At 37.1% G+C, this 14186-nt stretch overlaps 1 protein-coding gene across 4 annotated transcripts in view; it reads right to left on the reverse strand.

Annotated features, from left to right (window-relative positions):
* Nucleotides 1-14186, reverse strand: part of CKAP5 (cytoskeleton associated protein 5) — a 104320-nt gene that overhangs the window by 41528 nt on the left and 48606 nt on the right. For all 4 annotated transcript variants that reach the window (XM_061381327.1, XM_061381324.1, XM_061381325.1 and 1 more), the window contains exons 9-15: nt 9050-9154; nt 5112-5201; nt 4842-5006; nt 4220-4348; nt 3270-3452; nt 521-634; nt 124-234 (exon numbers count right to left, since the gene is read on the reverse strand). In XM_061381327.1, the coding sequence (XP_061237311.1) occupies nt 124-234; nt 521-634; nt 3270-3452; nt 4220-4348; nt 4842-5006; nt 5112-5201; nt 9050-9154 (897 nt within the window). The remainder of the gene's footprint in view (nt 1-123; nt 235-520; nt 635-3269; nt 3453-4219; nt 4349-4841; nt 5007-5111; nt 5202-9049; nt 9155-14186) is intronic.

The following is a 14186-nucleotide window of genomic DNA, read 5'->3' on the forward strand; positions in this document are numbered from 1 at the left end:
CATCCATCAAACATGCTCACTGGTTATAAAACACAGCAATTAGGGCTAGTCCTTCACCGGCCAAGTCATCACTTCTCTATAATGTAATTTTCTTTCACATTCAACTCATCCTCGTGCGCCCACCTTCTGGAACTCTTCCATACAGGCCAGCCTTTCCTTCCAGTTACTGCTGTCGAGAAGCTGTATACAGGTAGCAGGAAGGACAGCAGAAGCTTTTTCTTCACATACTTCAATCTGTAAGATACAAAACATTAACACTAGTAATTGCTTAAGGAAACAGAAGAAAAGAATGTAGGAATACTCCAACTAAAACCACAAGGACACTCCCATAGGTGTGCTTTAGTATCTGAGGATTCTATTACACCACTATAAAGGGGAAGTTTGTCCAAGGCATGGTTTCAGTAAGTTAAAAAGGTATCAATTAACCGTGTTATAGAGTTAGCAAAGAAAGAACTCGAATCTCCTCGAAGGCACTGACTGTGTGCTGTCCCGACTGTGAGGCATGCTGTGTAAGACTGACCGAGAGCTCAGGCTCCACTGTTTCTTTAGTCTCTACTGCTTTCTTGCTCTTGGTCCCAGTGCCTCCTGTGCCTCCCTGAGCAGCCGGTTTTCCCTTCTTTGGTGGCCCGCCAGGCTAAAAGTGAACAGAAAAACATTAAACCAGGTAAGGATTCAGAATAGTGATTCTTAGACATTCTTAGACAAATCTGATTAAAATGAGGGATCACTCAACCAACAACAAAAAAAAACATATTTTTTTTTGCCCACAGAATTTAGCAATTTCAAGGGTAGACTGACTTCCTGAAGATCACTCATGGGGAAATCTATAGAAGCTGTATTAAGAACCTCAAATTCTAAATGAGCTAATTGAGACTAATGAAATACAAATGATGAACTGGTTTTATACTATATGTATTTACAGATTAATTTGAGAATTAATGTTTGGTGCCTAAAATGCCTCTAGATCTTTCCTACACTAGTAAAGGACAGTTCCTGAGTTATAATATTTACTCAGTATTTGACCACAAGGAACTCCAGTAACATGAGATTATATTATTATTCCTGTAGAACTATCTGCTTTGTGAAGGAAAAGAGGTGCTATGCCAATTTCAGTGAGTGTTCTAGTTATGTTGAAGATGGCTATCTCACTGAATTTTTTTTTATTGTTTCATAAAAGTTTTCCAGATGACTTGCTTGGGTTTCCCAAGAATATACTCATATAATCTATAAAAATGATATATTAAATCATGTCAAAGTTCCATCCATTTCTTTATGGTTAACAGTTTTTATCAAGAAGACATACTGAAGTTTATTATGTTCCTTTTCAATGTCTGAAATTAGATTTCTTTTGATCTATAAAGTCAGTGATTTTTCTAATATTAATATCAAACTATCCTTGCAATCCTGGAATAAACTTCAGTTGGTCATACTTTTTATTGTACCCACTGGATTCTATCCACTAATACTCTATTTAAATATCTTGATTTATTTCACCTATATACTTTTTATTGTACCCACTGGATTCTATCCACTAATACTCTATTTAAATATCTTGATTTAAGTTTATTTCACCCCAGTTTTGAACAGTCGCAAGAAAATAGCAGTTTATAATAAGGTACACAGTCATGGGCAGTAACATGAATATGCCAACACACATCACTCCTCTACCTATTTTGGGTATCCGTTAAGCAATGCCTAAAGGTTAAGAAATGCCTAAACCTAAAAAGAAAAAGATAAAATGACAAAGGACCAAATTAGTCTTGAACATGCAGACCTGTTCTGAAACCACTGTTATCTTGAACATACTCTGAGCTTTTAAGTGGGGTAATGAGCAAAACTAAGATGCTGGTTTTTAATCAAAGAAAACCTACTAACACTTGCCAGTTCACATTAGCAGTAACTGTGCTGATTCAGAGTAACTACCCCATAAAGAGAAATTTATTTATTTTCTAACTGTAAAAGTAGAAATTTTTACACTCGGATTTATTACAACACCGTTTCTGGATCTTTTCCCGTAATAGTACTCTGTTTAGAGAAGTAACTCAGTTAACAAATCTTCTACTTTCTTTTTTTAAAACACATATACGTTTATTGGCTTAGTAGATTTATTGGCTGATATTGTCCTACTTATTTTTTCAAAAGAACAAAAGCAGGTCCTCCCTACCCAATCCACAGCTTATTTTGGGGGGAAGGAAAAGAATCCCTTATAAGAGAAAGCCAGCTAACATGGTAATGTTCGGCAAGATAAGAAAAGGTCTTAAGGTGTGGTGCCCAGGTCACTGTCCAGAGAGGCATGAGTTGGTGAGAAAGGAGAAAACAGCTGCCAACTCCCTATACTAGAGTACTGTAGAGACAGCATAACATGCAAGAGAGCACACAGGCTCTGTAGCTAGAGATACCTGGGTTCAAATCCCAGTTCTGCAACTCTGGATATTCAACAAATATATGCAGAATTCCTGTTGTATGCCAGAACCTCTTCTGTGCACAAGGGGTCACCCGTAATAAGCTCTCTCCCCTTGAAGGCTTGTAGTACAGTGTGGAGAGACAGTAAACAAACAGGTGAGCTGTAAGAGCACGTGCAGGACACGTAACCTTGCTGAGCCCTAGTTTGCTTTTCTGGAAAAACAGGGATCACAAAACACTTATCTCAAGGGTTATTATGACAATTAAATGAGATTAAGTAGGTAAAATGCTTCACAAAGTGAGGTTCACTAAATATTAGTTCTTTTCTCCTAATTCCAGGCTGGGGTTCAGGGCAGGAAAGAGAATCAAACTTCTAGCATTTGCAGCAGATAACTTTATGCCTAAGAGAATCCAGTCCAGGAAAAGTGTTCACTGTAAGAAAGTCGTATTTGCCCTTGAGCATTTCCCCCCTTCTACACTACAAGGTGAGGGTGCGGGGGGGAGGCCCTGACAGAATGAAACTTGGTGCAGCAACTTTGGAGCATTATTAGCAAAATGACCAAGGTGACGTTATTAATGTTAAGTGGCCAGTCACACTATCTCATCATTTAATGATACTTTCTGATGCCTTAAAATATACTTCCATATCTTCATTATCATTTTTATCTCTATACAGGTTTCAAATAACCAAATGTACTATTGGAATATTCTGTCTTCATTGAAATATGCTCTGCTGTATTCTGAATGTTGTAATGAGTTCATCTCTCAAATAAAATCATACTGAAGAATGACTATGAACCTGAGATCCAGACCCTACCTTACTACATTCTAGTTTTTAAGCCCCATTTTCCAAGTCATTAATTAACCTTCGCAGCAGGCGCCTTTTTTAAAGGTCCTGGTTTGGGTGCTGAGGCGTCCTTTGTGTCCTTATCTCCTGCAGCCCCTGAAGCAGCCGCCCTTCCGGGCACAGGCTTGAAATCCTTCTTGTCAGCTGCAAGTCCAGCTTTCTTACCATGTACCAGCTCTACTTTTTCTGAACATTCTTTGATCTGGAAAACAAAATTGAGATAGACATTATTGAGCCCAACTTTGAAACACAATCACCACATTACTAAGTCATTTTTAAACCACAACTACATGAGAAATCAGACAGAAAAGCTTCCTTTTCAACAAAGATAAACTATCCATATTTTCTGGGCAGTAGATATTATATTTCTATGCAAAGAAAAATTTACGAAGTTTATAATGATCACATTTTTGTAGAAAACAAGTTTACGATTAGTGGGGGAAACGGGGGGAGATAATTTGGGAGACTGGGATTGACATATATACATTACTATATAAAAAACAGATAACTAATAAGAACCTACTGTAGAGCACAGAGAACTCTACTCAATACTCTAATAATCTATATGGGAAAGAATCTAATGAAGAGTGGATATATGAATAACTGATTTACTTTACTGTACAGCAGAAACCCATACAACTGTAAATCAATTATACTCCAATACAAAATTTAACACAAACAATAAACACACTTTTGGTGGTAGACATTCATATTTAGAAAGGCAATTTTCCAGATATTAGAAATGAAATTAACTTAAGACATCATTTTTACTTCTTCTAAAGATTAGTCCAATTTTATTTTTTATAATTTGAAAATATTTCTACTAATCAAGAAACTCTGGCAGGCGAGAATTCTACCACTGAACCACCCATGCAAGAAACTCTGATCAAAAGGACACCAGTAGACAAACCTAGAATGCACAGAGATAGGACTGTTATCCAATTTCATTACAATCCATTATTAACCTACCTTATCAAGCTTGAGTTTGTCTACATCAGCTAAGAATGGGTTTACTGCTTTCTCACCAACCACCTTCAAAGCAGTACCTAAAGCTTCAAATGCAGCATCTCTGACTTCAGGAGCAGAATCATTGATGTGCTATAGTCCGGAAATAAGCAGAATGATCTTAATACAAGGTACTTCAGGTATTACTGATTCTACTTCAGACTGAGGGTTGTCAGATAAAGAATTTGCTTTTTACAATTCATAGAAACTAAGCTTAGCTTTCTTTTTGCCAGTTAACAGTTACTCTTCCTCTCACCCTCTATCCAAAATGCCTCACAAGCAGATGATCTTCAACGACTCTCAACTGGATGCCTGTGCTTGACCAGATTCAGCTTAATAGCTGATATCAGTTTATGGGACACATAAATAAAATTTTTAGTAGTTAGGGGAATTATAAATTTATGCTTTTCTTCAAGAATGGGAACACAAATGGTACAAGACTTTGGATTCAATTTCCAAAGCTACAAAGGGTCTGCTCCTCAAAAGACAATAATCTATAGTCACGTAGTCAGTGCATACAATTAGTAGAGAAAAAAAATCTTGCCTAGGTATAAAACAATCCCCCAATTTCAAAGAGAGTCTATACCTTCAGTAGAGCAGCACAAAAGGGCTTTAGTAAGCTCTTTGGCAGGGTAGAAGCAGTGCAGTGGCGGAAGCTTCTTGCAATAAATAGAGATGTCTGTTGCTTGATGGTTGGATTTTTATTATCCATTACTGCTAAAACATCCTCACTGATGTTCTGTAGTGTGGTCTTTAGAAAGAAAATGTGGTGAATAAGCTTTTTTCAATTGTAAAGAGCAATCAAAGTATCACACTGACAAACTTTACTTGAGACAAAACCACAAACTCAACTTACAGTAAGGAAGATTGCATCAATTGCCTCCTGCAGGGCTTGTACCACTTGAGGCTTCTTCTCTTTGAATTTCTCCAAAATGGTTGGTACAACCTTTACAAGTGAACAGTTGAAATATATTCGGGAAAAAAAATGACATACTAATTAATACATGCTACATCATGAATGAACTTTGAAAACATGATGCTAGAAAAAGATGTCAGTCATAAAGGAGCACACCACATGTGTATTATTTCATCTATGCAAAACATCAGATCCACAGAGGCAGAAAGTATACTAGTCACTGCCAAGGTCTAGAGGGAGGGGATAATGGGGAGTGACTGCTCACAGATACAGAGTTTCTTTTTTGGGGTGGTGAAAATGTTCTGGAATTAGTGGTTATGGTAATACACCCTTATCGATATACTAAAACCACTGAATTATATACTTTGAGAGGGTGAGTTTTATAGTATATAAGTTATGTCTTTATAAAACTTAATAAAACAATGTCTGGATCTACCAAAATAAACAAAAAAAAGTAAACATCTAAGTTGGATTAAAAAATCACTTCCTTTCTTAAAGGGCACAAGAATCTTATGCTGGAACAATCTTATGCCTGTACCATCACAGCAATGCTTCTCAAACTTTTGTTTTCGCATTTGTACCTTACATGCAACCTTACAATCATTTTTTATCAGTAATAACTCTTACTGGACAAAATGATTCTCAACTAAGTGGATTTAGGGTAGGGGAACAGGTAAAGTGTATAATTCTTCCTCCTCACTCAAGACTCTGGTAGACCTCACTTGGACTGAGATGTCTCCTGCCCCTTTACTACACTAAAGAAAAAAGAAACAGTACCAGAAATTATAGCAAGTTTTATCAGAATAATATTTCCTATTCAAGTACTAAGTTCAGATCAGTAAATCTGAGAATTTTTATAATGCTTATTTTGTCTTATAAATTATCACTAATTCATTAAACATTTAGTGACTCCCAAGAACATGTATGGAGAAGGCAATGGCACCCCACTCCAGTACTCTTGCGTGGAAAATCCCATGGATGGAGGAGCCTGGTGCACTGCAGTCCATGGGGTCACTAAGAGTCTGACACGACTGAGCGACTTCACTTTCACTTTTCACTCTCATGCACTGGAGAAGGAAATGGCAACCTACTCCAGGGTTCTTGCCTGGAGAATCCCAGGGAAGGCGGAGCCTGGTCGGCTGCCATCCATGGGGTCGCACAGAGTCGGACACGACTGAAGTGACTTAGCAGCAAGAACATGTATTGAATATATGTAACCAGGCACTGTGCTAGCAGGCAAATTAAGGTTATTTTTTAAGATCTAAAACAACATATGGCAAAACTCAATGGCACCTCCTGCCACCCAATTTTTTTAAAAAAATTTCACGGAAGTGATACAGATCAGAAGAAATATAGTTTCCATGGAAAATATAAAACTGTTTATTTGTTTTTACTGTTTCATAACATTATTTAAGTTTCATGTGTACCACATGATAATTTGACTTATACATACACTACGGCATGCTCACTACCAAAAATCTAGTTTTAATTTGTTACCATACAATTGATTATGGCATTTGATAGTTTTTTTTTTTTCCTTTGTTTTATGGACAAAATCCCATGATCACACTAAGCTATCATTTAGATTTGTTTGGGGAAGGGTGCTTTAATAGTTGAGACTGAACCCACCCCCTGCCTCTCCCATCCATCACCTGAGACTTCACTCCCACTGTGTGCATGTTAGTTAGAGAGCAGGGTGTTGGGCTACAGTATTTGTTTAACCTCCCTAAGAACTGTGCAAGGTATCTGTCCTGAAAGCTGCGAATTTATGGTCTAGCAGACTTACATTATATACAGATAATGATTAACTGGGAATAAAAGAATGAGAAGTGTGACGCAAAGCAGCAAACTGAATGCTTCACCAGTGGCAACCCAGAACTGTCCCCTCACCTTGCGTCTTGTAGGGAGGCAGGGAGTTTTTTTGCTGTTGTGTTTTAAAAGCTGGAACTCAATCATGCCATATTTCCCGCTGCTGCTGAAACAATCCATAGAAGACACGGCACCTATGTGCATTGTCATGTATCTTAATGTCAGTCCTTGGCTTTACATGACATAAAATAAGTTGGTGGTTTTGTTTTAGTGTGGTAGAGATTTTTTGTTGTTTTTTAGTTTTGCTTTTACAAATGGTAAAGAGTCTGCCTGCACTGCGGGAGACTCGGGTTTGATCCCTAGGTCAGGAAGATCTACTGGAGAAGACAATGGCAACCCACTCCAGTATTGTTGCCTGGAAAATCCCATGGACAGAGGAGCCTGGCAGGCTACAGTCATGACTTCACTTTTTATCCATTTTGCCTTTCACCAATCAAAAAAATCAAGATATTTTAATAGCTGTAAAGCTAAAGTTCACTTTTACATATATTGCTAAAAGGTTGTTTATAAATAACAAAAATAAAGCTGAACCACAATAACATACTTGATATCAAACATAGTATATAATTTTAAGGGGGGACAAATACCCCAAACTATAAAGCACGAGAGATAGTCTTTATGCTGCATGCAAAAATCAGAAAGCCAGAATCAGAATTCAAACTAGAGGGCTAGGTAATCATCTATAATCAACTATAAAATTAGTAAATTAAAATGTATTTTAAGAATTGTTTTCCAGCTGAAAAATTATTTCTAATACAAAAGTATAAAATATTCTAAGCAACACAAAACTGACCAAAAGCTAATCAATACATTTGACAGCGCACACACACACACACACAGACACTATGTAATAAGTAATGAATGCTATAAAATACTGAATATAATTTTACTCCAATTTGTGATTTACATGTCTAAGGGTTGTATAGACCCTTATTTTTATTTCCCTGGTAACAAGCTAGTCATGATTTATTTTTATTTGGTAGTGTCTTGTTTTTTTCAGTTAAGTTCTCCGAAATTATTTTTAATGCTATGAGTAAGCAAGCTCCAAATACCATAACTAAGTGAGGTTAGATGTTTGCTTCACAATACAAACTGACACATGACTAGAGACTGTTAGGAGACTCTCAAGTCAATCTAGGGAATCAAATGATCAAGTGGCTAGTAAGTTAACCCTAAAGTTCAGTACAGTCAATTTACAGGAGGCTTAGCCAATCTAAGTAATACAGATAAGATTTAGAGATCAATTGACAGAAGCCAGAACTAAAGAAAACATCCCAAACTTGAGTGCTTCCAAATTTATATTCAACAAATGTCTCTAGTCAAGAGTTTCTTATAATAAACTGATATATCACCAACAGTGCAACCTACATAAAACATCTCAAGTATGTGAAAGTGAAAGTCGCTCAGTCGTGTTCGACTCTTTGCAACCCCATGGACTATACACAGTCCGTGGAATTCTCCTGGCCAGAATACTGGAGTGGGTAGCCTTTCTCTTCTTCAGTGGATCTTCCCAACCCAGGAATCAAACCCAGGTCTCTTGCATTGCAGGCAGATTCTTTACCAGCTGAGCCATCAGGGAACCCCACCTCAAGTATATAAGTAAACTATTATTTTTTAAAATAGAAAAACACTATACATTTTATACATTAATCTCATTTCTGGTTTTATACTGCCTTTCCTATTCTCATTTTTACTCTGTTCTGGTTATCACAAGTTACATTTCATCCTGTTATACTGTACATCGTATTTTAAGAGCAAAACAGGATATTAGTAAGTAAATGAATAAGCAAATCAACTCAATTAAGTACTTTAGGTCAAGTGCCTGATTTTCTACATAAAGCTAGTAAATTTAGTTACAACTGACATCTTTATTGTAAAATAAATGTTTTAATGAGCTATGCTTAGTACTAATAAAACTTATGCCAAAAGCTGTTTTAAAGCATAAAGCAAATTAGCCATTCATTTTTGATAAAACTGTTAATCTATATCGAAAAAGGAGTGTTACTTACGTGTCCTGCGTATTGTCCAAATTTCTTTCTTAGCCCAACAGCCAGGCCAGTAAGACATTTTGCTGCCAAAGCTACCAACATGACATTGGTGTCCTTTCCAACAACCTACAAAGGGTGGAAAAAAAGGAAAACAAAGGAGTCACAGTCCCAAAGAAGAAGAGTAAAAATTTACTCTTAAAAGAACTCTGAAAGCTATTATGTAATGGGCAGCCAACTTTGTTCTGTACAAGTGGAAAGATTCTTCTTTGACAATATAAAATTTGGGAGCTTCTCTTCCTTATGTCTAGTCTCCTACCTTAAAGCTCTACCAACAAAATATACGTACAACCACATCAAATCTTTAACTCCCCACTGGTGGTAGTCTGGGCTGTCAGCACTGCACAACTGTGCAGGCGACTCTCATACTGGCAGCAAAGCTGGAGGCCTCTTGACTTTGCTTTGGGGAAGGGAAAGTCAAGACAGTATCTCTGCAAGACACCACGGAGTAGCAGCTCTAACATTTATACCCAAGAAGCACCAGTAGAAGTGCTGTTGGTACTTTCAAGAAGCTGATGAGATGTAAACTATTTTTATAGGATGGATAACAAGGTCCTACTGTATAGCATGATCTCTATATTCAGTGTCCTGTGATAAACCATAATGGAAAAGAATGTTTTTTTTTAAAAAAAAAAAAAAAAGGAAGTGGATGAGGATTCTAAATTGCAAATACCTCTGCAACCATTCCTGAGGGGGCTTACGGCCTTGCAGCTGCCGTTTTAGTTCCCTAGTGACCATCTGGCTTGTATTCAGAGTCTCTCATCGGTGTCCTCCAGCAGCGTTAATACTACCACCCTCCTACAGCATACCCTACAAAACCCAGAACTTAGCAAAACTCATAGGTAGTAGCTGAATTTGTATCAACTTAGCAAGACAGTGACTACTATTGCCTCAGTTCCTTTCTGCTAGGATTTTACTGTGGTTTACTGTTCAAGCCAGCTGATGCTAAAAGGATGCTTTACTTTTAAGTGCCCCCAAATCTTAGCTTTTTCATGCTTTCCCCAGGTAGAAGAAATACTTTCATTCTATTTTGGATTTTATCCCTAAGATCTGGTATTTCATGAGCAGAACATTTCATTCCAGATTCCCTGAATTAAAGAACCCTAATGCACAGCATTATGCATAGCAAGACGGTCCTATATATATACATTCCCTACCGAGGAGTAAGGATTAAAAGACCAACATTTATTAAAAACAAATTAATGCTATAATTTTATAGGTGCTTTATAATCTTTATAGGTGCTTTATAATCTTTATTCAATTTTTACTCTATAAAATAAGTACTATTATTATCTCAATTTTGTGGATTTCAAAAATTAAATAGAGATTAATACGTTCAAGATCACAGAGTTGGCAAATGGTAGTGCTGTGATTCAAACTCAGTCTGCTTTGACCCCAAAGCTTTTGCTATCTTTACTAAAGCACATTCTCCTTCTAAACTCATGGCAAATTTATTTTCCTTATGAGAAGATGAGACCAGGGTCCTAATAAATGTTTTGTAAAATCTATAATTAAGTCTAGGTATTAAAATTCTATTCATTTTTGTATTGAACATATTGGCATTTGTGTCTGGCTTATTTTTCTTTACTAAAACATCTCTAAGGTATTATTTACATGCTAGACCCCATTGCAAGAGAACCTACTTCAATGAATTTGGGATTGGATTTGGACATCAGTATTTTAATACATTCAAAGGTGCTTTTGTTATACTGGCCTAGTTAAACGACATCATTCAATCGAATTCTTAAGAGACTATCTAACATTACCATAAGAGCAGTAGCCAGTGGAAATTGAATCTTAGACACTGATGACCCCTAATGCAAAGTTTTGAAAAGGATCTTGTGAACCTATTATAGTCCAGGATATAGCAAAAGACTGAGTGCATTTATTGGTAAGTGATGAACCAGGCATACAGTACAATATTTGCCTATTAACACTCATTCTCACCCATTCCAGTTTGACTAAACAAGTGGTTCTTAACTGGGAAACAGGAATGGGGAAAACGGAAAAGTGTTTATTTTTAAGAAAAACAGTGTACATGGAGGGACTCCATTTCAGAGTTGAAGAAAAAGTCAGTAATTCTGTTTGAGATCAGGGAAAGAAAAGTTATAGCTCACAATGTTAATTTAATCTAAATAATGGGAACTGCTCTATAATTAAAATCGCTGTCACTTCTACCTAATTGATTTTAAGTAATAATCAATTACTACTTATCTTTAACTAGTAATGTGACCCACTAAACAGTAATCAAAACAAAAACACTGTTGACAGACAATACAAACAGGGCCACGGCCACCAGAAGTCTACTGCTACAACAAAGTGTGGCCCCTGCCACCCTGACTAAGGAGCCCACGTGCAGCAATGGGGATCCAGTTCAGCCAAAAACAAATAACAAATTTTTAAAAAATTTTTAAAAGAAATTATTTCAGTAACACTGTGAGGAATTTCAAAATGAGTAGCTTTTTACTACTTGTATTTAAGGAAAAAAACTGGGAAATTAGTAAGATTACTTGACAAAGACAACAGAGAGAAGAGACTATGGAGGGAAGAGGGATGGGTCCACAAAGACCAATTAAGTCAATATAACATGGATCTGGGGCTGGACATGGGGTGGGGGCGTGGGGAGAGAAGGATAAGAGTGGGATTAGCAGATGCAAAGTAGCATACGGAAGGTCAATAAACAATAAGGTGCTACTGTACTGAACAGGGAACTACATTCAATTTCTTGGGATAAACTATAATGGAAAAAATATTAAAAAGAATGCATATATATATATGTATAACTGAATCACTCTGCTGTACAATAGAAATTAACACAACACTATAAATCAACTATATAATAAAACAAAAACAATATGGATATGAAGTTTATTTTGTCTACAAGTAACTAAAATAGAAAATAGAAAAACAAAAATATCATGTTTCATGTTAATTTATATTGACATTAATTTTTCATGGTTTTAAATATTTTAGCCACAAAATTAAGTTTCTTTTTACTGGTTTGTAGCCTCTGATTGACTGCCCCAACTCCACCATGTGAAGAGGGAAAGACGTGCCTCCTGCTACCATAAGATCTCACACAGATCCACTGTTTATGTCTACCCAGATATAAAAATCCATGACCTTCTCTGTATAGAACACAGTGAAAGTTTATATTCACAGTCACAAAACCAATGGAAATCACAGAACAGTTTTCATCTGAAAAGCTAATATCCTAAGAAAATGCATGTAGAGAACATCAATTATTAACATTCCTGATTCCAATTAACATTCCTGATCATTACATGAGGAAAAACAAAAGCTTTTATTTGAGGCATTGAGAATTCAGTGCAATATATCATGTTTCCATAAGATTCCTGATTTTAAAAATTATATGCTAGAACTTACAGAGAATCTGAAGCTCTCTTCAAGGTCACTAGAATCCCTCTTACTGCCTTCTACCCTTCCTCTTTCCTCCTAGGCTCCAGGTTGGTCAATCTTTTCCCTAGGGCCATTCCCTTTTAACAACAGTCAGTCCTTTGTAACTGCAGCTTCCGGAGGCCAACAGTACTCATTGCACTATGCCCTTTTATACAAGGAACTTGAGCAGATTTTAGTGTAGATGGGAGCTCCTGGAACCAACCCTCTGCCCCCCTTTTCCCCCAACCTGGGGCTATCGAGAGATGACTGTAGTCTTGCCTGGGTCTGTGGTTCTTCAAGATAGATGACAGAGGAACAATGATTTTGACAAATTATATCCCTGTCTCCAAATCCTACTTGGAGGAAAGCAAAGGAAGACTAACTATGAGAAAATACAGTCCAGCCTCATTATTCACGAATTTCACATTTGCAAATTCATCTATCCATTAAAATTAACTGATAAGCCCCAAATCAATAATCGAGGCACTTTCCTGGTTACTCACAGATAAGCACAGAGCTGGGAAAAATCTGAATTGCCTGATATGCACATTCCCAGCTGAGATGAACAGTGCAATACTCTGCCTTTGTCTTTTAGCTCTTACACTGTAAACAAGTGTCTTTTTCATAGTCTAGTTTACTGCCATGGTTTTTTCCTGCATTTTCGTGCTTTTGGTTGGTGCTCCCACTGTTTAAAGTGACCCACAAGTATAGTGCTGAGGTGCTCTCTGGTGTTCTTACATGCAAAAAGGCAGTGATGTCTCTTTCAGAGAAAATAAATGTGTTAGGCAGACTTTGTTCAGGCATGAGTTATACTGCTGTGAGTTCAATGTTAAGGAATCAATCACATATAGTGAATAAGACATCCTCAAACAGAATAAAACAAGGTTATGCATTGATCAGTTGATGAAAATGTGACCATAGGGCTGCAGGACCTTAACCCTGTATATTCTCTTGGAGCAATGGTTCAGCATTTGCTAATTCAGTGTTTGTGGTGACATTATAGAATATAACTACTATGAATAATGAGAATTACTCTACTTACATATTCATTTAATTAAAGAGTAACCTCCCTCACCCCCCACCATGCTGCTGCTGCTGCTTCTGCTAAGTTGCTTCAGTCGTGTCCGACTCTGTTCGACCCCATAGATGGCAGCCCACTAGGCTCCCCCGTCCCTGGGATTCTCCAGGCAAGAACACTGGAGTGGGGTGCCATTGCCTTCTTCAATGCATAAAAGTGAAAAGTGAAAGTGAAGTCGCTCAGTCGTGTTCGACTCTTAGCGACCCCATGGACTGCAGCCCACCAGGCTCCTCCATCCATGGGATTTTCCAGGCAAGAGTACTGGGGTGGGGTGCCATTGCCTTCTCTGCCCCACCATGCTAATCCTCTATTAATTTCAAGCTGAAGAAGCAAATAAAACATTTTATCCTTGCTATATTCAAGAAGGCGCCTTAAAAAAAAAAAAGGAAGACACCTTCAGTCTCTTAAGCTCTATTAAAACGACACCCACAAGTGTCTGACCTGACTTACAGATTTTATGAAAAGCCACTACATACAAAAATATCCACCCCAGCATTCAACTTGCTTGGAACTAAGTAATAGAATATTTTCTAAAATATTTCTTTCTTATTTAGTACTTACCTGCTTTATAACTGACCACATATCCCCAGGTCCTGTGCTTCACTTTACATGTTAATAATGTGG

Source organism: Bos javanicus, chromosome 15 (assembly GCF_032452875.1).
Source record: "Bos javanicus breed banteng chromosome 15, ARS-OSU_banteng_1.0, whole genome shotgun sequence".
NCBI classification, from domain to species: Eukaryota; Metazoa; Chordata; class Mammalia; order Artiodactyla; family Bovidae; genus Bos; species Bos javanicus.